Here is a 24,840-nt window from a genome sequence, read left to right as displayed (position 1 = left end):
AGGGGAGATTTAGGTTACATAGGAGGAAATTATTTATTCATAGGGTGGTGAGGCACTGGCACAGTCTGCCCAGAGAAGCTGTGGATGCCTCATTGCTGGTGGTATTCAAGACTAGGTTGGACGTGGCCTTGGGCAGCTTGAGTTGAGACTAGTAAGGAATGTCTCAAACCAACATGAGACAATTAGCATCACTTTGTGGACAGTTTTGTATCTGAAAACATTTCTGAGTTAGCCTTCAAATGGGAGGGCCCAACAGTGTTTACTTGCTAAAGATTTGGCCTTGGAGCAAATGAACGGAGACTGGGAGATATCACTGCATCCTGTGAAGGCATAATAAAAGCTGGAGTCTCCTAGCTTCCTTTTATTTGTTAATTTAAATTTGCAAGGCCTAGAAGACAAGGAACAAGAAGTTCCTGCTGAGATCCCAGAGCCAGAAGCCATCACTCTAAAAAAGCAGGCTCAACTGTCGCTTTCAGTTGGCAACTGACCAACACAACCTTGGACAACCTGTCCACAGCAGGGAACTGTGTGATGTTTAAGGAACCTTCCAACTCAAGCCATCCTATGGTTCTACATGAAGTTATTTTGATTTCTGCTCCCATGGAATTGGAAATTCACAAGCGGTGGGGACAATCTGAATTTGCTCTGAGGGGTAGGAGATTTGGTGCTGTATATGGGATGTCCATATCATATAAAGATCTTTTCCCACGTGGCAACACATACTGAGAGCTCTTTTGCAGTTAGGGCATACTGAGTGTGCCACAAGAATAGCCCAGTTTATCTGACGTACAATTGCTTTAAGAAGTTCCCATGAAGAACAGTAAAGTAACAGAACATTTACTTTAAAAATGCCTCTCTGATTCACACTAGAAACACATGACAGTTAACTATTGACTTATATGGTATCAATAAAAGTCTCAAAGACATTTCCTAATGATTCTAACTGGCATGTTTGAAATGTTCTTTGAGGTCTCTCACTAAAACTTGCCTACTGTACTCAATAAAGCAACATAACATTTATTTTTTCCCTTCTATAATGAAAGAGATATCATTCTTATTCTCCTCTGAGACTAAGTCTGTCAAGAATTAAGCTTATGAGAAAAGATGCCAAATCTAAGCTGGGTTTGTTGCTCATTAGGAAAGAATGTGAATATGACCATACAACAGCTATATCTTACTTGCCCATGTCATGCTTTGGCTGTCACTATGAAGAACAAAATAAGTAAGTAACGGGAAAAAAAGAAGAAAAAGAAGTAATTGTGTGCACGTGTGCTTGCATGGAAAAGTGAAATTGCAGTTTTGAATCAAAACATTATCTAGGAAGGTTCTTATTTTCCGAACTTAGTGAGACCAAAATCAATGCAAGAAGGGCATTTTAAATGTGAAAAATTTGATCCCAACTGAAGAATGAAACTGTTTATAATTCAGTTATATTATTAATAAACTGGGCTTGAGGTACTTCTAGCTAAATCCTACTAGAAGGATCATCGTATCAATATGTTCTTCATTTATAATAACTGTCTTCTCATAGTCTTACTGTGCTGCTGTAATTACACATCCTGTAATGTTTTGTTAAGACTTACTTACACAAGTTATTTTGCGAATCTGAAAATCTGTATTAGGAATCCTCAGGTTTTAAGCCTTGGCCTGTTTGGCATTCCCTTGATAGCTTCTAGTAGACATGACTAGTTCTGTTTATTATTTGCAGTAGAAAAGAGTTTTTTTCCTGCTGATTATTGATCTTCCAGATCATTTATTCACTTTCACCTACAATTACCTACATCACATTTTTTCAGCTCTAAGGGAAGATGTGTCTTCCCTTAATTTTCATACTTTTTTCACTGTGCAACTCTCATTCAAAACAACTTTTAAAATATGTCTGAGCAAACATTTTGCTGATGGGACAATATTTTGTTCCATCTGTGGAACACCTTAGTCTTCACACTGTGATTGTGCTTAACTGCCCCGCATTCTGACAGAAAATTGTGAACGGGACTTCTCTGTCTGCACAGCTCCTTTTAACCTCTTCCTTTATCAAAATATATGAGCTTCTCGGAAGTCACCTCAATCATTTCTGTTTTCATCAGGACTTTGAAAGCACAGAAAGCAGGCATTGCACTTGCAACTTTCCTAACAAGGTATTTATCTGCTTAGAGACATGATTTAGTGGAGGGTTGTTAGGGTTGTACGGTTAGGCTGCGGTTGGTCTTGATGATCTTTAAGGTCTTTTCCAACCTGAGCAATTCTATGATTCTATTTACATACCTGTGTGCCACAAGTCAGTATTCCCTACTCCTCCAAGCACTGAGTTTGCCCAGACATAAATCTTCTTCCTGCTTTCACCTTGAAACATTTTGAAAAACTGATCTGCTGCTTGAATAAACAGAAAAGGAGAGCAGAAGCTTGTGTAGCCACCAATAACAGCAAAGAATATCCATGAATATATTTTTTAAAAGTCATTTAAACTCCTCGGAACTCATTACACCTAAAATAGCACTGAGCCGTTGAAAATGAACACATTTAGTCTTCTACTGCACGCCAGCTTAAACACCTCTCTTTGTTTCTGTCATGAAAGACACCAGCTGACGCTCCTAACACAGTTTACTGGGCTTATGTATCAAGACTTTTGGCAGCAGCTGGGACAGAGAGATGAAGAGTACAGCACAAGAGAAGAGCGCGAGGAGCTTGGGGTGCAGAGTAGCACCTCCCCATGGCCCAGGAGAGGCCCACGGAGGAGCAGGCCACCCTTATGCAGTGGACATCACCCCAGAAGGGTGGGAGCGGCCCCGGGACGGAGCTGCAGCACGCGGTGGGGCGGGAGGGCCAGGGGCATTCAGCCATGAAGAGGTTGCCTTTTTCTTATTTTTTTAAATACCGACTTCTTAATATTTTAATCAAAGTATTCTACAACTTCAAATTGATTAGTATTTCTTTCCTCTGAAAATTTTAACACCATGTTACTGGAGTACACCTTGCACTAACAATTTTGTCTTTCACCAACAGAGCAAATATTCGTATCAGTAGGAAAAAGAAGATCTAGTTTCCAGCAGTAACGCTTTTATAACAGAAGAAAAAAACAGCACAGCAAAACAATAATTAAAAATAAGAGCAAACAATTTCCTACGTCTTAGTTAAGGCCATAAAAGAAAAAATAATAATAAAAGAGAAATTAGAATATAAATTAGACTACTTCAGGATGCATTCTGCTCACTGGACTGATAGCGTAAAACCACTTTCAGCTTGTGCTCTACTCCCCTTGAAGCCTGCAGTCAGTCTAACATCAGCTCGCAGTTGATACAGTAAATCAACATGTGCAGTGCTACGTTACTTGTTTTATTTGCTCAACCACCATCAAGTATATAGAAGAAAATCCGACCTCTTGGTTTGATCAATAACATTTAAAGTATCTCTTTTAGAAATTACTACATAATATATCCATTACAGGCATTTAGATTTGAACAGTACAATGAGATAGAGTAGATTAATCAAATGCATATAAAATGTATTGATTTTACCATAATAAATCCCACAGCTGCAATGAATTAGTCAAGCAGACGAACCAGACTTCATACTAATACAACTACTTCATATAAGAAGAAAGTAGAAGCTACTCCCTAAGATAAAGATTCCACAAGACTTCAAACAGGTAAAAAACATTCTTTAAAGCCTTTTTTGAAGAACGTGATTGAACAGTAATAATTTGTTCCATCACAACTTAATATAAAGATCAGGAGAAGTGAGACATAGCCTTACAAAGTCCATCAAACATGAAAAACTTTTTAACAATACACTGTAGCCCATATTGTGGCTTTTCAGTATTTAAAAGGAGTTTATAAACAGAAGCGAAATAACTTCTTACACAGGTCGACAGTGAGAGGACAAGGGGTAATAGTTTTAAGGTAAAGGAGGGAAGATTTAGAGTAGATGCTGGTGAAGTTCTTACTGATAGATTCAAGAGCATGTTGCTCAGAGACACTGTAAATGTCCCATCCCTGCAGGTGTCCAAGGCCAGGTTGGATGGGGCTCTGGGCAAACTATCTAGTACTTAATCTAGAGGCTGGCAGTCCTGCCTGTCGCAAGGAGTTTGGAGCTGGATGATCCTTGAGATCCCTTCCAATCCAGGCCATTCTATGATTCTATGCCAAAGAATCAGTGTATTTAAAGAGCAAAATGTTCATTTTTCATATTCTGTTAAGCTCTAGCTTCATGGCTAGAATGCACGGCTAGAACAATGCCAACCATAATGCTACTTATCAGCAAATAAAATGTGATCAGAGCTCTGCCAAGCCCTCCAACTGGTTTCACAAACACATGCAACAGACTGAGAAAAAAATGGTTGGAGTCACTACTACACTGGGTCATAATTTAACATGTGATGACTATGAGAAAGGCTGCAGAATGCACTGATAAATTTTCCAGGCGATTTCCAACACAAATTCCCATGATTAATGAGCAAGGAGATTAATGCTTGATTTTCTTCCAGAAAGACTTCCTTTATTTATATTGCCGTCCTCCCAGATTTGCCAACATGACAGCTTCCTGCATCAATTTGTCTGTTGTACCATATATTTCAAAAAAGAGCGTAGAAAAATATAAAAAAACCAAAAACTTTGTCATGATTGGCCAGAATTTGAAAAAAAATCTGCACTGACCCTACAGATCTGCTCCTATACGAAACGTCCCTCGGGTCTCTAAGAAATCCAAACTACAGAGCTTCACATCCTCTAGAAAATCACAAGATAAATCCTTTACAGGCAGTGGAAATCTCAGTGGTCATCGGTGGATCTGTAAGTCAAGCCCTGCACTCTTTTTCTAGCACCAGTTTACACCCATCCCTTACAGCAGCCCCACAGTCTCTACAGAATGTTCACAGCTTATGAAGATTCATGCGGCCATCCAGCTTCCCAGCTGCTGCCAGTAAGTATACCTCACTGCTCAAAAGGGAGAACACACTGCAGCATCAAAAGAAGTACTCTTTCTCGGGTCTTGTCTTTAACAGCCTTCTGGGCTCTAACCTTTGTGATTTTTAAATGACTACTAGCTTTGTAGAAGGAACAAACAAACAAACAAACAAGAACAAAAAACCCCGAAAAACCAACTCCCCCCCCCCAAAACACCTAAAACACTCAGAATTATCTTCTGAAAGCTTCCTGTCTTGAAGAGCAATATGCCATGGTCTACATTCTCTTTCTTACATCTTTTACTTTGTCCCTTACAGACTAAACATGAGAAGGGCCCCATCTGGAAAGTTCTTGCCAGCATGCATATTCAAGTTTGGAAAGCCTGCAGATGAATTTTAGATTGTAAGATCTGTCTGGAACATGAAGAGGAGGATACTACCCTTTTAGGCCTTCTGCATGTTACAGGCTTCATCTGAAGATAAAGATTTTGACATAAGACTAAGACGTGCCACCTGTTGGTTTCAGTATGACTCCAGCGTACCCACTACTTCCTCTCCTTCCAGCACCTCTGGTGACTGTGCCCTCTTTTATACTGAAACGAAGATGGGAAAACAAACAACAATAACAAAAAAAAAACAACACAAAACCCCATGAACCTCCTAGATGTTCTGAAACCAGCAGTTGCTCTTATTCTTTGTAGGGTCTTCTCTCAGATCCTTTTGCAAATGTTCACTTGCAAGTTGTGAGAGAAAACAATTAGTCTGGTTGGAAATTCTCCTGTATCCTTCTGCTGGTTAATAGAGTACAACTAAGATTAAAAAGAAATATAAGCTCTAGCAATAGCTTTCTCTAAGTCAATTTTCTTTGACTATTCCACTAAACACACGCTTCAAAGAACACAATTACACTTGTGCCCACTAAAAACAGAAATGTAAATAACACGTCTGCAGTGCTTCTGAGGCATATCAAGTGTTATTTCAAAACGGAAATACTGAAAAGCAACGTAAAAATAAAACTACTTTCTTTTACATTTACAAACACAATTTATATTCTTTTCTTGTGATCCATAAATTCACTTGCCAAAGATTAAAGGACAAATCTCAAAATCAGACTTCAGATCAGCAAACTCAATCTGTTAGCTAATATGAACTCACATACAACTTAATCTCCCATACACAAAAAACATGTCTTCACTGTCCATACAGGAGCATTAGGACAGCAAGACACCTGAGCACAAGATTCCCAGGAATCAGCTGAAAGAGGTGCACAAGACAGTGTACAGCAAGGCAGAGGCAAGAAAACTGGCAAGAGATTAAAACCTTACTCCCTGCGTAGCGAGCTTCTAACTGAGCTGTGTCACAATTCTAATTTCAAAGAAACACAATCTACAACTGTCACCTGATTGGTCAACTACTTTCTTTCCAAACGTGTTCAGTGCCTAGGAACTCTGTACACATTACAGCACTGACCTAACCACCTGGCCTTTTAATTTCACAAATACATGGAATAAGTAATGCTCACCCATTTCCTCATCTTGTAACTCACCAACTATTTTAATTCTCCAATGCAAACCAAACAGACTAGAAGCTCTTTTCTAGCCACTGAAAAACTCAATTTTGCTTGAGTTCACTTCCCCTACATAGCTGCTCACTGCCTCCCCAGTGGGATGGGGGAGATGACAGGAAGAGTGAAAGTGTGACAACTCATGCACTGAGATAAAGACAACTTACTAGACAAAGGAAATGGAAAAAAACATCTGAAGTTATGCACAGATAGTAACTCAGCATCTTCCACACATAGATTAAAGGCCCAGCCACTCAGTGTTTCAGCAGTGGCTGTGCTGGAAGACGAAAAGACAGTAACAAAAAAGATATTATCTACTGTGGGTTTTTTTGCTCATCATGGCTTTATGTGGCACGGAACATGCATTTGGTGAGCTCAGGTCAATCGTCCCAGCTGTGCCTCTTCCCAGCCTCTTCTCCACCCAAGTCAGCTCACTGTGGGGAAGAGCAAGACATGGAGAAGGCCCTGATGCCAGAACAGTGGTATGCTACCAACAGTGATTCAGCCATTAGTCCAGAACACAGTCTCTGTGCGCTGTGGCACAGGGCTACTGTGAAGAACGTTAATGTCATTACAGCCAGACCTAGTTGTACACTTCACAAAGCAGGGGGAACATGTGCTTTTTGTGTAACATCTAAGTACTCTTCTAAGGAACAGGCAGAGTGTTTCCTCACAAGCAGTCTTTGGAAGTAAGGTAGTGATTGGCTTCAGCGCTGGTTAACTTTAAAATGCCTAATTCTACTTAGCTCTGACCTGGAGTATTGGAGTCTTTCTCCATACAAGAAGAATCCAGGAACTTCAAACAAACATTAGAACATTTTTTTAAGAAGCTCATGTGAACTAAAACGGGAGGCTATGATGACATCAAGCCAAACTGCTCATTCATGCACTGGCACTATTTGTCCCAGAGTACCACTTCGCTGAAGGACTGGACTGTTTATTCAGTCTAATAAACTATCCAATTATTTGAGCTGGAGTAAAAGGTAACTGTAAGGGCCTGCTAGAATCACTGTTCCTCTGCCAAAACTGTCCATTCTGAAAAACATGGCATACAGCGTTCCTTTTCCAGCTCAGTTTAAAAAATCAATGGGACATCCAGAAGTATATCACGGAACAAAGGAACCAGAAGAAGTATGTGTATCCATTTTTATCTTTTTTTTTCTTCCCTATGAAAATATGTAATGAAGACTTAAAAAAAAAAAAAAAGAAAAAAATCAAAAAAACCACCACAACAACAAAAAAAAAAACAATCAAGTCTTCTTAATTTTCTTTTTCTAACTATTTTTATTTCTTATTCCGGATGAAGAATCAGTTTGGAAAACAGATTAATATATTTAGAATTAGTAGAATCTACCATGTCCTACTAGTGCTTCAATTTTACTGAAAAATTCAGAATCATCTATGCAGGAAAATCAGACAGCCATTTTTAGTCACATCTTTTAAAACCGTATCTGTTTGCTACTTTCCACTCTACTTAGGAAATTAACTGACCATATGAAGAAATAAGTTACTGGCTAGATACACGACATAACTGCTCCTTATCACAGAAGTTCATTAACATGAAAGCTAAATACACAGATTTTTGAAAACTCTACCTAACCATTTCAGACAAAACAAAAATTAGCAGAACTGTAAGTTTCACCTTCCTTTAAACAAATAAAAGTAAACCTGACAGAACTTCCTCATTCACACATGTATCATACAGAAATCGACAGCTTACTTCATGTATCAAAAGCACTGAAAAACTCTTCTCCATCCTATTAGCACTGCCCATCAAACATGGCTCTTTATGGACTCCAAGGACCTGCTCTAAGGTCTGTGAAAACTGTTTCTGATTTGCTTTTCTGCTGTGCATCAACAATTATTGTTACAGGAGCAAGATACAGACAAATAAGAATTAATTAACTTTGCACTTTTGTATACTTTTCAAAAACACAGAAATTAAAAGATTTTATGCAAGATCATACAAAACAATTGAAAAATAACAGATCAGTAGCAAAACTGCTGTCAAATATAAAGATGTAAATATAGTGCATGAATAAACTATGTGTAGTTTATCCCTCCCTTAGATGCTAACAGTCATGCTAACAGCCACAAACTAAGCTTCAGAAACTAGAAAATAAGCAATTTCCTTGCTATTTTTCATATAACCAAGTCCGCTGCTCTCATCTGCTTGAAAGCTAAAATTCAGCCTTAGTAGAGTAAGTTTTACAATTCCTAAGTACATTCATTGCTCGTATTTAGGAGCAAAGCAGTTGCCACAGCAAAAGGAACATGCACACACACACACACAAGAAACAACCCAGAGCTTTATTATCAACAAAGAAATAAGAATAAAGGTTGTCTCTCTACAATCATGACCTGACTTTTCAGGTTCTACTCGGCTGAATGGACTAAACTATGAAAAATACATTTATAAAAAACAAAGATCACTTCAAAACTCATGCCTTCTATTTCTTTCCATGGAAACTAGAACAGATACAAAATGCACAACAACATTATTTGACAGAGAAAGCTCTCAGCTACAAAACACTCCTCTTTCAACACAGTCACAACCACTAGCCATGCATTTTTGCCAATTACAAACAAGAGCTCACATGCCACACTCATGCACAGTCCAGCTTTTGCTGTGCTCACATCCACTGTTCGGTTTCCAGAAATGTACATCAAACATTAATGAATATTCAGTGCCATTTTTTCCACATGGAGGAACTCATTTACACACACCTTTGCTCATATGCACCTGCGTGTCAGATACCATTCTGTAAGAGTGCTGCCATCTGCCACAAGGCAACAACGTGTAACGGAATATTGGTGGGAAGGTTCAACTTCTACTTTCATACCATCAATGTCTGCCCCTGTTGCAGGCCAACATAATAAGATAGGAAACACTACTTTTCATATGTTCTCTTTCCCCTTTGTGTCCTCCCCTACTTTAACTGAGTTTGTTCCCACTGAAAAAAGACTTATTTCTCTCAAAAAGCATCACATCTCATCTTTCCTAAACTTCCCCAAACCAGAAGAAGAAAGGAGATTTTGTGCAAAGCAATCAGCAGGACACGCTGAGGAGCTCTAAGCCCAGTTAAGCAGACTGATAACTTTCATGGCATGCAGGGCTCCAGCAGCCCTGGCCATCAGCTGCTGGGCTGAGATTGGCCCGGGTGCTTTGGTGGTGTCTCTGCCTCAGGAAGAGGAGTGCCACATGCTCTTCTCACATTAGGAAAAGATCCTGAGATATGGTGAATGTCTTCACACAACTCAAGTTCTGAAAATCCTAACTGGCTGGTGTCCCATTGGTTTCAAAGAATCTGGCAGACAAAGCCAGCTCTACTAGTAGGTTAGACCAAGTCAGAAGGATACTTGTGACAGAAAAATGCTATTTCTATCCCCACATTTATAGAAAACAGGAGCGTAGTTCACTGGAAAGCTGAAAGAGAAATCTGATTTTTTTTCCACATATTGAGTATTTTTTCTGGTGTGATGTAAGAGTCTTTCTTATTTTATACTAAATCTGTTCAGTTATTTTCAGCTTATTGTCCATCTTTTTCATTCCTTGATTTCTGCAGTGACTGTAATCCATGTAGTTCAAAATAGCTTTCCTTTAGGAACATATTTTAGCAGTAAGAAACAATATGGTAGCAGTAAAGAAAGGAACTGACTGTTTACAGTTTCAATTGCTCCTGGCAATTGTTCCTTTATTAGCAGAGAGTTACTGGAGAAGTATTCAATTTCTGCCCGTTTCAGTTTCTCAGAGTACTTCTGTATTTCTCACAGTGAAGGACTCCAGAGCTATGCTGAAGCTGTGCAAAAGGTCACTCCACTTAAACGACAGCTGTTTGCTTTCACTGACAAAGGGAAAAGGACTCTGCACTGAAATGCCCATAAATAGACAAGGCATACTCTTTACACAGGCACAACACAGAGATTTCAGTGGGAATTCTGCTGTGTTTAGTGTAGGATCAAGTCTAATACCACTCTCGTAAAGGCAGTAGCAAGGAGGAAGTTAGTGGAGCCCAAGCTAATCCCACAGGATGCTCATGCAGTTGTTGTGTACCCCTAAGGCTGAAGGAATCTTCTGTGAAGCAGTTGCAACAGTTTACTGCTGGTGAGTGACTCACGGTTCATGGGATGATTCCAACAGGAAAAAAGCCAAGAAAAGATTCTCACACATTAAGATAAATGTGAGAATTTTGTTTTGCAGAGACAGGGAGGAAACGTGAGAAAAAAGTTCTCAGAAAACTGCAGAAGATAAAAGGACAGTGTTGGCAAGAGTGAGAATGTTTCTGCATCTTCAGCCCATGTCTTCCAATATGCGCCAGCAGATGTGGGCTCTGAGAGTTAACTCTAGCCTCCAGTGCATCAACGTGCCTAGCCTCAGCAACTCTACCTGACCCCCCAGGGGAATTGAAAGACAGCACCAACAGCAAAAAGCATCTACTCCTCCTCTTTCCAGGTTTAGCTGTTTGCCACCATCAGAAATAAACACGAGCATCTGGACTCTGATCCCTGTAAGCTCAGTTCCTGTTTGCCCACACTGCAGTTGAGCACGCCTTCCAGTGGAACTCTGCTACTGAGACTAGATTATACAGACACACTTTACGCTTCAAAGGGTAATCACGCACCTGGAATAGATCATTAAAAATAATCCTAATAATGAAAGTGTTCAGTATGAAATCTCAGATCTATTAATAAATCAGAGTTTCTGAAATTTGTTGCTCAATTCAATTAAAAAAAAATAATAATGCTCTTTGTTCATCTCAATTATTTAGAATTAACCTTCCTAGCACTGACATTACAGAGCAAAGAATCCCTTTAATCAATTAAGCTCCTCATTTATAGATTCTACCTCTATCTTGAACTCAGTTTGGTATTAACTACCTCAATTATTTTGTCAATAATGTGTGCGCAGTTACATTAAAAATTCCATTAAAAAAGCTTTTAGAAACACTTCAAGAGGAAATCATGCAACTGCCCCACTTTTTAAATCCCATTTTTTAACTTGATAAACGAACTTGTTGAGCAAGAAGTACAGAAGTTAAAAAAAAAAAGAAAATTAGAAATTACCATATGGAACTACTAGATCATCTTGGTATTAGACAGCTCAACTTAAATATATGTATACCTCAGCCATTTAAAATTTATGCTATCGGTTAAGATACTGGTTGCCATGCTGGACTTAGTGTTTATATAACCTCTTCTCAAAACTTTGAATCTCTCTGAGATTTTAGAGGAGAAGACATCATTCCCATAAGTTTAATAAGCCATGGCATGGAATCCACCAAAAAAAAAAAAAAAAAAAAAAAAGCAATTTCTTTTTTAAACACCACATTACCTCTCTTATGACCCAAAACATGCAAAACATGCAAGAACAGACAGAAAAAAGTTTTCAGAACGTTCTCAGAATACAGACTTTATGCTACATGTGACCAAGATCACCTCCCAAACACTAAGTACTGCTCAGAAAATTGCTTTTATTAAAAGGGAAAAAAAAAAAAAGGACAGAATCTCAAAGATGTATGCAATTGCAGCAAAACTGCTGTTATTATTTAATAGAGCACATAGAGTATAGTGACTCTAGATTATAACAGAAGTCCAAGAAAACTACTGTCCTGCCTTTGGCAACTAACTATGCCTTATGGTTTACAGACTAATGAAGGAAGAATCTAATTTGCTTGAACAATGTGGCAGTGTGATACGTACAAAAAGAACAGAGGCAATCCTTTCCAAGCCTTATGGCCATCAGCCTGCATCCTTCAGCATTAAAGATCTCTAACACTACTAAGTATGTCAGACTGAATTTATAAGCATTAGTTATTAAATTATTTAGCACACAATACACTATATTTCTACGTTTTTTCATAAAATTGTAGGTGTGTTAAATAACTCAATATCAATTTACGTTTTCACAAGCAGTCTGTTCTTCAGGAAAAAAAAGTCAGAACTGAAACCTGTTAAGGGTAGTTATATGCTCTTTTTGTAAGTTTTCAGGCTGCAGTACAGAATTGTGTATTTTTGGATTATAAAGACCTGTAGTTGCAGTGTAATACGTTTCAAATACAAGCCTCATTTCACCCAGCTGAATGATAAGGATGTGGCGGAGCCCTCAAAACAAAAACCAGCAAGGCTGCTAAAATTTTCAAAAACAGCTAAGGGATTACTTTAGCTTATTAAAGATAAAACTGCACCTTTTATTCACCTCTATAACCATATACTTTCAAACTAAGTATGCTAGTTCACTACATACTCCTGGTATTATGTCTTTGGCACAATCTAAGAAAATTCTCACTGTGCTTTAGTTACACCAGGATGATTTAAAAATGTGGGAAGCAATATGAGCCAGGCTGACTTTCCTGAGTGATTCTCTTATCACTGAAGTCTAAGTTAAAGTAGTTCTAACTACCTTCATATCAACTATTATTAAATCCAAAATACGGCTTCTCGAAGACAGAATGTTTTGGTATTATTAACACAAGAGAAGGAGAATAAGCGAACTTTTATTTGTATGGAAGTTAAAAGGAGCTTGAGGATGTTACAGTAAGAAACAGAGGACAACGACTGCTCCAAGCATTTGTAAATTAAAAGATTATGCCACACTGAAACAAAGATAGAAATATTTGAGAGCACTGCACTCTGCACAACAGAAATTGAAAATGTACATGCAAGTCATTTCCTCATGTAAAGGAAGACAAACGACAGAACACACCTCCTGCAGTTCAGATTTCTTTATCATTCTTTTATCAACAACTCAAACTTCATTTCCCTCTTATGGCTTAAGACGCTGAAAGACACAGCATAAGCCTTGCAATCTCAATTGCACACATGTGCTCAGACACCTATTAAGAAAGGTCTGCACAAGCCTTGCAGTGTTTTAACTGCAGTTTTTGTGGGTAGATTTCCTGTTTTCTCATCCAACTAGAAGCTGTTTTCAGGTTGTGTTTATTTTATCTTTTCTGTTTTGCAGCACTGTGAGCCCTCCACAGGTCATCACTGTTTACTTTATGTGGTCACGAAGACTTACACTTGCAAAACGCACAGCTTGCAAAAGTATTGAAAATATACAAAAATAGTTCAGATTCATAAAACAAGGACTGTTTCATAGGTGTATATTTTAGGAAGTGTCTCTTCATAAGTTCATAAAATAGCAGTTTACCGGATTTGAAAAAGACATGAGCGTAACAGAATAAAACATGAATATTTTACTTAAAATTATGTAGCTACACTGCACATGTTTCTTTAAATAGCATTGGGGTTAGCTGCCCTTTAGTTTCGAACTGAAATTAACACCCATAGCTTGCTTAAATTCTCCCATGTCTTACTGCTCAAAATGGGCTGATTTAACACTCAGTTCACTTGCAGAAAATATTAATTTTTAGCTTAGGCATGCTTAATTCAAAAATATTTTTTGCTCATTTGTTTCCCATACTGCCATGATATTCCATTTAAAATAGAAACCAACCACATCTTAGAAAAGTTTAATGCAACCTATGTAGAGTTGACTCTCACTCCTTATATTTAACCTACATTTAACAAGCCTCATTATTGTGGACTGTGCTATAGGCATTTTGAACACTTGAAAATTCAACACAATCAAGGCCCAAAAGTAATTAAATTGTAACTGTATAATAAAAGAACTATCCACCTGAAAACTGAGAAACATAGTGAAAAATCAATGAAATCCCAAAAGTGACAGTGATTTATTTCAGTGCCAGAATTATACCATATGAAGAACAAAACCATCAGTCCATCTGGGACACGGCAGAAGAGGAGAAACACACTCAAAAGCACTAATACCCAAAAGAAAAACACATTTCTAAGCTTTATTCTCATGTTCTCATACTACACTGAGCTATCAGATGAAAAATCCCCTCTGCTCCCATCTTTGCTGCTGTAACAACAGCAAACTTTCTAGGCAGATACATAATCATTAATTGCTGTGCAAGCTTTAAGACATCTCCCAAAACTCCATGAATTAGACAGTTCAGTGGAACAGATGCTGAATATTATCACACTGTCATATTTCACATAACAAATAGATATTGTATTATCGTATTCTGAATGTTTTTCATATAGAGCCCTACATACTCATACTTGCAATGGAGACTTCAACTAAGAATTCTGTTTGATTATGAGGTTGAAAAGAAGCACGCCTCTGTACAAAGAGTGAATGTGAATCTTTTTGGTTAATACTCTTGAAGTGACCAAGCACCTGGCTGAATTAAAAAGAAGAAAGTTTGCTACAAAATCTTAGGCATTTTGGGAAGGAGCTCATTACTTTCAGATCTGCCAGACTTCATTATCTGCATGGTTGTTACCCTCCCTCCAATACGTTGCCTGAATTTATATTTTCACTCCATAGTCTTGCCCAAAAAAAACCAAACAGAACTTTTATTGTCCTCTGATTTGTTAAGAATACAAATATTCTTTGATTCCTGTCTGTTTTTCATCAATTTCTCACTCTAATGAGCATAAAAATACTTTGCATGTAAAAGCAGAAGAGAAATGTTATTGTGCTGTCGCATTTCAATTGTTTGCATTACAGTGGGCTAAATGAGTGGATGACATTTATTGCCGAACAAGCTTATTTCACCATAAATGCAATCCATTACAACAATAGGGGAAATATGCTAATAGTTTTAACAATTTACGCCCTCTTTTTTTCTGGCTGCTAGAAATTCTAGTTATGAGTTTCATTGTGCCAAGGACAGACCAGTCTTTTCCAGACACTTACCCTCTGACAGCATGAATAAGTCTCAGTGATGGATAGGCGGTTCGCACTTTCAATTTATTCTTAAGGATTAATGCATTAACCCACTCCACATGCTTCTCTCCGCCTTTGACCATGAAAGCAGGGATCCAAAGGACACTGTCATTCAGCATGGATAGTCTATGCACAAATTTTTCTCTGTCACTCTCATTCCGAAAGCCTCCAAACGCTCTTTGTACAACTGATGGGTTCATGGTAATAAAATCAGATTTATTTCCCACATCTGCAGCAAACTCCACCACGGGAGCTAGATTGCACCTGAAGAGAAAGAAATTAATGGAAAAAATGAAAATAAATATGAAACATTAACTCAGAAAAATGTATGCATGAAGGAAAAGCTAAAAATGAACGTGCAAGCCTATTTCAATTGACATGAGGAAAAAATACCAGTGATAGTAGGTGTGACTGCACATAGCATTTTGCCAACATTTTCAGACTTCGAAAAAAACAAAAGGCATTGACTGCAACTAAGTCAGTTAGAAAAGACGTTTTGTGTATTTGAGAACAATGTCATTACTCTTTAAAAAGCATAGCTCAGGGTATGCCTTGTAACATCTATTACCTTTCATTAGTGCTCGTTTCTCATCTTCTCGTTACCAACAATGCACATGCTTACAGGAAATCATGTCAGCCAATTTAGGTATAATTTATATACTCATTGCCTATTTGCTCAGTACAGTATTTAAGTATAACTGACAAATTAAATTTAGCTCATGTTAAAAAGATTTTTGTTTTTTTTTAGAATATCACTGCAGCTGATCAGATGTTTTGAAATTTAATGTTTAAATTCATTTTGAAATTACATTTTTGGAAAAAAAATAATTGCTGTGATGTCTTATGGTCAAACCTTGTCCAACCTGCAGTAATTTTGTCGCTTCCATCAGGACTTTGCTCTCCATATCTTTTTGTCTCTGTCATATAAATGTATGTATCATAAGCAGGAAGCCCTTCTCTATGGGCAGCACAAGAGGCAGGTGTCTGTAGTTCAGAAACTACCTGTGATTTTAGTGATGAGTCAGACCTAACACAAATCATCTCCAGAAATCTTCTGTGAATTCACCTCTAGCTGATATGTACCAGTGCAGCACCTTGACACCGTATATTCATGATTCAGCAAACATTTTAGCTGAGTGAAAGGATGCTAAGTGATGTCAGATGTCTTTTGAAAAACTTCCATGTTATTATATTCCAAACATAATGTCATTCTACTAGTTCTGCAATTATTTTCTGGCACAATGAACTTACTGCTTAAGCTTAATCCCTTAACATCTTCTACTGGTCAGATACTCATGTTATATAAAAATAATTCAGCATATCGATGGCAATTAATACGCATGATCTAGGCCTAGATAACAATACTAATTTCTCAGAACAACACCTTATTCTGTAATTATCAAGTAAAGTGGTGCAATCATCTTCAGAAATAAATGTTCATAAGGCTACTAACCCTGCATACCCTGAAGAGATACAGTTGTCCAGCTTTATCATGACGTGAGTTTTCTTGGGAAACGGATTTACGTTTTTCTGTAACTTTGCACATCTGCTCAATAAACTTTCTCCACATGTGTACCAGAGTTTCTGTAATGGTAACACTCATTCTGAACTGCTTGCACAAGAAAATATGTATTTCCAGATAATTTCCAGAAATCTTTGTAGAAAAGTACATTTCAAAGCTAATAAAAGGCTATCGTATGTTTGCCTTCAGACTTGAGTGCATGTAAATAACTTCTGTTACTTAATTTTGAGTTTTATCTTAAACTCTAACGCATCTTTATATGCTAACATAGCTTCATATAGCTACTGAAATTTTAGAGTTAATTTTTCTAGCCAGTATCAATAATCCACCAGGATTCTTCCACAACAGTTCTCAGGATTCTTTCATGAAAACACCCTATACGTAGACTCATATACCTACTTTCTGCCAAGTAAATTAAGAAGTCTATTTATTGAAACACTTTGAAACAGACAATAGCCTTTCCTGCTTATTTAGGCACAGAACTCCACACACATCCACAGGAGTAAAACTGCTTTGACACCTCAGCTTTGACAGTAAGTACCTAGGATTTTGCATGCAATAAATAAAACCTTACTTTTTTATTAAGTTGCCACTGCTATACTAAATCCATTAGAATAAATAGAAGACTGTCATTTACTGAGCTCCCTCTTTCTCACATGCTGCACTGCTAATATTTTGCAACAATACTATTGTTTAAAATTTGAGCCCAAAACACAATTTTCTGCAACATGCTGTATCTTCCACCACATACATACACTTTCATTCTAGAAGTATTTATTTGCTACCTTCACCTTAGACAACTGAACTAAGTGGACTGCAGATCAGAGTTGAGTAGGACAAACTTTACAACAAGGCTACTAATATTGGGATAGTAAGAACAGGTTGGAAATAATAGTCACATGCAGCACAGAAAATCAGCTTGATCAATTACAACAGCAGCTGTAAACACCAGCACTGTGAATATACATTAGATTGTACCAAGATTTGTAAAGCTGTTTCTCCTGAGCTCGAGCTCTTGACTGCTTAAAGGGAAAAAGATGAAATGTCTCCTGCCCCAGGAAAAAAAAAAAAAAAAAAAAAAAAAAAGCCAAATAATGACTTCCCTGAGTTCCTTTTAGTTTTCTTTTGTTTTTCCATAAAAAAAAATCATTTAAAGTGCACTCTTTACTCTTTTAACCTAACGAACTGATGAATAATATTTTCTTTCTATATATATATTTAAATCAGAATCTCTAGCTACTTCTTTCTAGCTACTTCTTTCTTCTCCTGCACTAAGATGATGACTATTCACTTATTCCCCTATTCTTCTAAGCATATTTTCTACAGTAGAAATGTTTAGAAGGTGGTCTAATGAGACAAAATATTAGGTAAAGCTGGGAGAGGGAGTTAGGCCAAAACAAAGAGGGACAAGGTTCCTAATGATAGAATGTGAGACAGTAGCAAAAAGCAGCACCAAGGAAGGTTCAGAATGGATATTAGGAAAAATTTCTTTATTCCGGTCTGATCTGGAATGAATTTCCTAAAGAGGTGGGTGATCTCCATGCTTTCTGTGCTTGTCAGTGTTCAAGATGCACTTGGATAATGTGGAACTAGGTGAATATGAGTTTATAGAAGTCATTTCTTATTGCAGTTCCATTAGTTTTCTAAATTTAGGTCCTTAAATCACCTCTTATATTAGGAATTAACTTTTATTTTTTCCTAAAAAAGAAAAAAGATAGAAGAAAAATGCTCCAATGTTGGACTTCTAAATACTAATGGAATGTATTCCGTACTGTGGCCCACCAGCATTTGTGGCACAGGTGCTACTTATTGACAGAAGTTCAGCTTCATAGCGAAACATCTCTGTTCCATTTCTGTTCCCAGAACAGGCTGACTGACTGATCATGCACAGCACCGTCCAGTTATCATTAGGTGAAGCCAAAAAGAAAATGAAGCCACAAGAAATCTGAAATCTGACAAGAAACCAAAGATCTCCTGAGGCAAAGGCTACTCATGAGTATGGGAGGCCATCCAAATTACTGAGAAGTATATTTGTAGATTGCACTTGTTAAGCATTTTGACGCTAAAGAAGGAAGAGAGAGCAAAGGAAAAAAAAGAGTGCCACATTTAAAAGCTGAAAATACTCAAATGAGCTAGTGAGGACACATTCAAAGGCAGTGTTCTGTATTGAAGTCCGTTTAACTGGCAACTTCTCTTTTGACAGATCTAATTCCTTGTGCATCCAGCTCCACTGGCACAATGGCTGTACTCCAAGCAAGGCAAATTAAATGAGTATTGAAATATAGAAGCTAATACTTAAAAACAAAAAAGTAATAGTTTCAAGATATAAGTAAATTACTACCCTCAAACTTAGGGTTCTAACAAAATTACAACTGTTTTTTTCCTATCAATTTAAGGAACAAAACAGAAGAAAAAAGATACTATCACTGTCCACTTGGATTAAAATTTAAGGAGATACAGAGAAATTCCAGCTATCCTCCTGAAACAAGAAATCACATGTACACAGTACTGTTGGCAGGTCTGTCATTTTATTCTTTCCGAACAGAGCTGCTCATTGTCTGCTGCTTACACCACAATTGTCCACAAAACCAGCACGTAGGAGAAGAATTAGGACAGATTATCCTTCTCCTTACACAGGATCAAGCAGCAGATCTATTACATGACTACAAGGCTTTTTCCACCTCAAATTCACTAAGTGTGAGACTGTACAAGGCAAGTAGTTAAGTGACACTGAAAAACTAAGAGCTAGATTTGTCTATTAAAATATCATTACCAACGATAGCAAAAATTTCCAGTTTGATTCCTAGATTCTGAGAGTTAAACTGGAAGGAAAAATCCTGTGCTGAGCAAAAGGATTTGTAATATATAAACTGTGCACTTCAATCCAAAGACGCAATTAAATACTGATATCCTGACATGGTCGTTCACTATGGCACTGAAGAAGCTTCACAGCTTCATGTAACGTGTCTTAACTACTTCAGGTCTATTTTCCACATAGACCAGCTAAAACAAAACAGATTTCTCCAGAAGTAGCATCACCAGGAGTAAATCTACAAGATTTTGCTACTTATTTACATATTTTATTTAATCAAAAAATTGCAAAACTCTAGTTAGCAACTGCTTTTGAAAAGGTTCCATAATGAAAACTAAAGTCCATTAAAAAAGAGGAAGGGAGGTAACAGGGACAGGGGAAAGAAGAAAGGAGATAATTATAATGTATGCAGGTTACTCTGAAAGTAATGCCTATTTATTTCCATAGAAACTATAACAGAAACAAAGATTACAATAACATCAGCTGAGATAGGTAATGTCTACACCAGTTCTGGTCTCTGACCTCCAGGATGAAAAAGTGTAGACAACAAGAAAGCAAAATGTATCTCAGATTCAACTCTCAGATGTAGTGAACACCGTTTGACCCAACAGTTATAGAAACAGCTGAAAAGAGCATCGTGTGAAAAACAGCTCCTGAAACAGAACTGTGCTATTAAAACATTTAAAATGCAATCAGATTAGTTACCTAACATTTTCATTCTAATTTACTTTATGGAATCAGTGATTTGGGAATGCTTCAGAGTCTTTTCCAGGCAATGCAGCAACATTCACTTTGCTTTAGCTTGCCACCACTACAGTTCTAGAGGTGCAAGGATTGATAAGGTGTAAAAAAAAACAAATAGAAAAAACAGAAAGGATATGAGAAACAGGGTAGTATAATATAGTAGTAGTACAGACATCCTAAGTTTTTTTTTATTTTTTTTGTTAGTGAAGAGCCCCTGTGCTTGCCATTTTAGCAAGGTGTGTCACATTTTCTGCTGTCAAAACAAGCATGACTACACTAAACTTGTGGAACTAATCCATTTTATCCTGGCAGAAGACATGTCCCTAGACTCTTCATTTCTGATGTTACAAAAACAAAGTCCCCAAGTGATCAAGTAACTAAAAAAGAGGCCACTTTAAAATGTCCAGTAAATACAGTAAATCTGCTTACGCTTATATTACATTCCTTGCAAAAATGACTCTTGAGTGAAGAACAACTGCATTGTTTTACTTGTAAAATTTGTAGGATTTCAGGAATGCTTACTACTTACCTCTATTTTAGATGTCTATTTTTAAACATTCTTCTAAATTTTAGTATTCTAATTACTTTGTGTCTTTGTCAGATGAATGCTCTTTGAGAAGCACTGTTAAACAGAAGGCTTGTCTCAAAGAAATATGGCCAGTTATTAGCAACTTTGGATGACTTTCAAAGACACTAATTTATACCTGATAGTACCTGGGAAACCACTAGGTATTGACTATATCTTTACTCTTGATAGGGCCTATATTCTCTTATTCTCTGTCTTTATTTGTTATTACTAAGATCTTCATATCACCTTAATAGAAAGATGAAAATTTAGGATTTCACAGATTTTCACCATCAGCTTAATCATAAAATTAGTGGTATTGTTGGTGTTGGATCTACCATTAAAATTCCTGTTCTAAGAAATGACCCTCTCAAATACAAATACCTTTGTTTTAGATCTCATAAGAGAAAAAGAACATAAATTAGTATCAAAATCAACTGGATCATAAATTTAACCCCAATAGTATAAATTACTTTTTGTAGCACTTAAATATAATGCACTCAGCATCATGAGATTCTGCAAGTTTTGTTCATCAGTCAACATACCTAGATGCACTCATGATTTTCTATATACACTAACTGCTTTTCAGAACAGTGCTAGGTAGTGAGCAGAATTAGTACGTATTACTTCTAGAAAAATGACCTGAAGAAAAACAAGCTGTCTGCCACACTACAAATACCAGAATCCCAAAAGCCAAAGGTGAGTGGTTACCAAATGTATTGGTAATATTAGATCACGTGATCATGTATGTTGTATATAACTTTTTTTTTTTTTGTAATGTAAGAAGACGAATGTAGGAAACTATAACCCTGAAGTATGCTTTGACTTTAATTTGAAATAAAAGGAATTCTCCATTTTACTCCCTTTTATCATATTACATACATTAACCATGGATCTTGTGATCTATATCTTTATAATGCCAGGCTCTCAGATGAACCCAGCTACTATTTTGCATAGTTTCTATTGATTTATGAAGGCCAACGGTATTCTATTGTATATACTTGACAGATGAATGAATAAAAAGTGAAGCCTATCAGCATTTTTTCCCAAACTGCATGGATACGTTTCTAAAGCAATGTGAAAAAATTTATGTGTGTGACTTCCGATTACCTTAATGGCAGCCATCTGGTTCAGCATCAACACATCACACTGAAATTTTACCCCATGCTGCACAGAAGTAACATAGTAATTTACAACAGGCCATCACTATTGGCTAAAGAAAGAAAAGGCCATCACTACTGAAAGAAAGAATACTTTTGAAAAAGAAAATACTTTGCATTTTTTCTACTATGGGCTCCATAACAATAATTATTTTGTTTGGAATAAAAACAACAGCAGCTCAAATCTCTCTCCTCTCAAGTGCACTTCTTGTTTCACTTTCACTTTAGAAAAAAGTCTCTTGTAAATAATACAGGAACATATTCAAATCTGGGGAATCCCATAATGAGGAACACAGTTTCACATTAATTTTTCTGTAATTTCAGATAACCCCTGAAATCTGTAGGTGAGATTAAAGCACTTCTCCCAGCTTTTGTCCAAGAAGCAAAGCAGGCTGTGTGTTCAAAAGCAGAACACTCACCTTATAACAAAGTCATGGGTATCAATCTCTTTTCCACACCCGCTGTCCAGAAGGATGCCAGAATTTCCAACTACAGCACAGGTTTTAAATCGGCGATTCTTCATCGGGGAAATCTCAGGGAGAAGGCTGTGCAAATCCTGAGAAATATTTAGGGTGCGACGTCTGTCAAGTACATAATGGATTACATCTCCTGGCTTGAAACTGCTTTTGACCACTGAGACATCTCTTTCCGCATCCAAGAATCGAAGAATACTCTTTCTGGGTGGAAAAAAAAAACATGAGTCATGGGTAAGACCCACTGTTCACTGCTGCATGGAATTATCTAACGTAGACCATGCAGAGCATGCAGCATACTACTGCAGGTAGTTAGCAACAGACAGACAGAAGTCACTTCCCATGTTCTAGAATGGAATTAGATGAAAGCTGTCACAACAGAATTCAAATCTTAATTACAATATCACAAGTAAAGTACTACAGCAGTGGATTTTAATTCCTCCATAGAGATGAAAGCACTGAGAGACCAAGGGAAGATGACTTTAAAAATCACACAGCATATACTATTCTAATGTTTTACAATGCTTCAGAACATTCATATACTTCAAAGAGGACAAGAGCTGTTTGTTTTCATAGAAACATGACAGTTTAAAACATTAAGTATTTATAGCTCAGGAAATAAGTGTTTCAGTACACTGTCACGTCTCGCAACTCAACTCGGTTCAAGAATAGCTGTGTTTTCATACAGCTCCTTATTTCACTGTAACACATTCAGTTTAGCATAAACTTAGTACTAATTAACTGAAGCTCAGATAAAGTTATTCTAATTAACATGAAATAAGAACACCCACTGTCTTTCACTCTGATTTAAGCAAAATCAGCTTAAAAACATGCTGGAAATTTAAGTACTACAGCTCAAGGTCTAGTTAAACTGTTCCCTGAACTCACAGAACACTTCCTAGAAAACGATCATTACTTTAAATCAGTTTAATTCAGTCCTGCAGCTTGCTTCTCTGCCACTAAACGTTTGAACTGTTAACAGGGTTCAGATACATGGGATCAAGATCAGGGCTTAACAAGCTATCACAGATCAAGGCACTATGATAATTAAGCATCTGTACACTTCCAGTGCCCAGAAAGTAACAAAGCGTATCTGCTTAAACGTTAGTTTTGGAAGTTAAATCATGGTAACCTATACCTGCTTGTAAGCATTTTAAGGATTCTTTTAAGGACTACAGTTAGTAAGGACTTATCCCACCACTGGCAGTCTCAAGCAGTCTGCAGTACATGTCTGTCCCTGGGATAAAAAGCTACAAAAGGTCAGAGCTGCAGGAGACTCTGCTGGCTCAGGACGACCACTGACCACAGCCTTATGCACCCATGCCCATGCCTACTTCGCCCTGCAAAGTGTGAATATTTGGGAGCAGATGTGAATACCATGGCTGAATTTAAGCTCATGCTAAAGTCCGATATGGAACAGGCAGGACTTGATGAACTGAGGTAGGTCATCCCTATAGCTGTTAATATGAACACACTTCTTCTTTCTTTTTCTGCAATACTAACAAGACAAGAAGAAAAGCAATAACTTTACATTTTCCACTGCTGTCAGCAGATAAAATAAGATTTAAAATAGATTATTTCTTGAGTAAGAGAATACTATTTTTACGTAACCAACTTTTAGAGCAGAACTTCCTTAAAGCAGATCAAAACAGGAAAAGAGACGCTGCTCCAGCAGTTGCAACACCTGCTGAGAGATACAAAGGAGAAATAATCTCAAATAAAAAGGAGTGAACTATAGGAGCACCATGACCAGACAGCTCTTGTGTCACTGCCTTAAGTGGAAAGAGCAAGTCTAAACCTTGCCGTTACACAAAGCGCTCAACCTGGAATTGACTTTAAAAGCCACAGGGGAAGGGAAACAGGATAAAAATATTTTTTTGAGTGCTTCCTCGCAGTTGCTGCAACAGGACAAAGGGGAAAAAAGAAGAATGTTCAGAGGTGTCTTTTACAGTTGTCAGGTATAAATGAAGGAGCATTGAGGCAAAGACAGCTTACACTAAGGGTCTCAGAATAAGGGAGAATGGCGGAGAATATTAAAATTCTGAGTACTGAAATCTTCCTGCAAATGGTGTAAAGGGCCAGGCAAAGTGCTTCTGTAACACGGGATAAAGACTCCACTTCAGCCTGTAAGTCTAATGAACTTTAATCCTCCCAGGCCAATGAATTCATTTTGTAATTTGTTGCTCTGCAACAAATAAGAAACTACCATGAAATGAGAAGGAGAAAAAAAAAAAGAGCAAAAAAGAATGACTTGTCTGATCTAGCAGTACTATAAGTGACAAGAATTATTAATTATCTAAGAAGATCCACCAGACCAGTGGCTGTAATGTGCCAGTGGCTGG

The 24,840-nt window shown here is 37.3% G+C and overlaps 1 protein-coding gene across 1 annotated transcript in view; it reads right to left on the bottom strand.

Annotated features, from left to right (window-relative positions):
- The window catches only part of ST8SIA4 (ST8 alpha-N-acetyl-neuraminide alpha-2,8-sialyltransferase 4), a 51,667-nt gene that overhangs the window by 13,823 nt on the left and 13,004 nt on the right, over positions 1–24,840 (bottom strand). Inside the window, exons 3-4 of the mRNA XM_052700744.1 lie at positions 22,445–22,702; positions 15,193–15,486 (exon numbers count right to left, since the gene is read on the bottom strand). Coding sequence (XP_052556704.1) covers positions 15,193–15,486; positions 22,445–22,702 — 552 coding nt within the window. The remainder of the gene's footprint in view (positions 1–15,192; positions 15,487–22,444; positions 22,703–24,840) is intronic.

Source organism: Tympanuchus pallidicinctus, unplaced genomic scaffold (assembly GCF_026119805.1).
Source record: "Tympanuchus pallidicinctus isolate F22 unplaced genomic scaffold, pur_lepc_1.0 scaffold4, whole genome shotgun sequence".
In the NCBI taxonomy this organism is placed as follows: Eukaryota; Metazoa; Chordata; class Aves; order Galliformes; family Phasianidae; genus Tympanuchus; species Tympanuchus pallidicinctus.
Note: the sequence above shows the minus strand (reverse complement) of the source record. Positions and strands in the feature narration are given on the sequence as shown.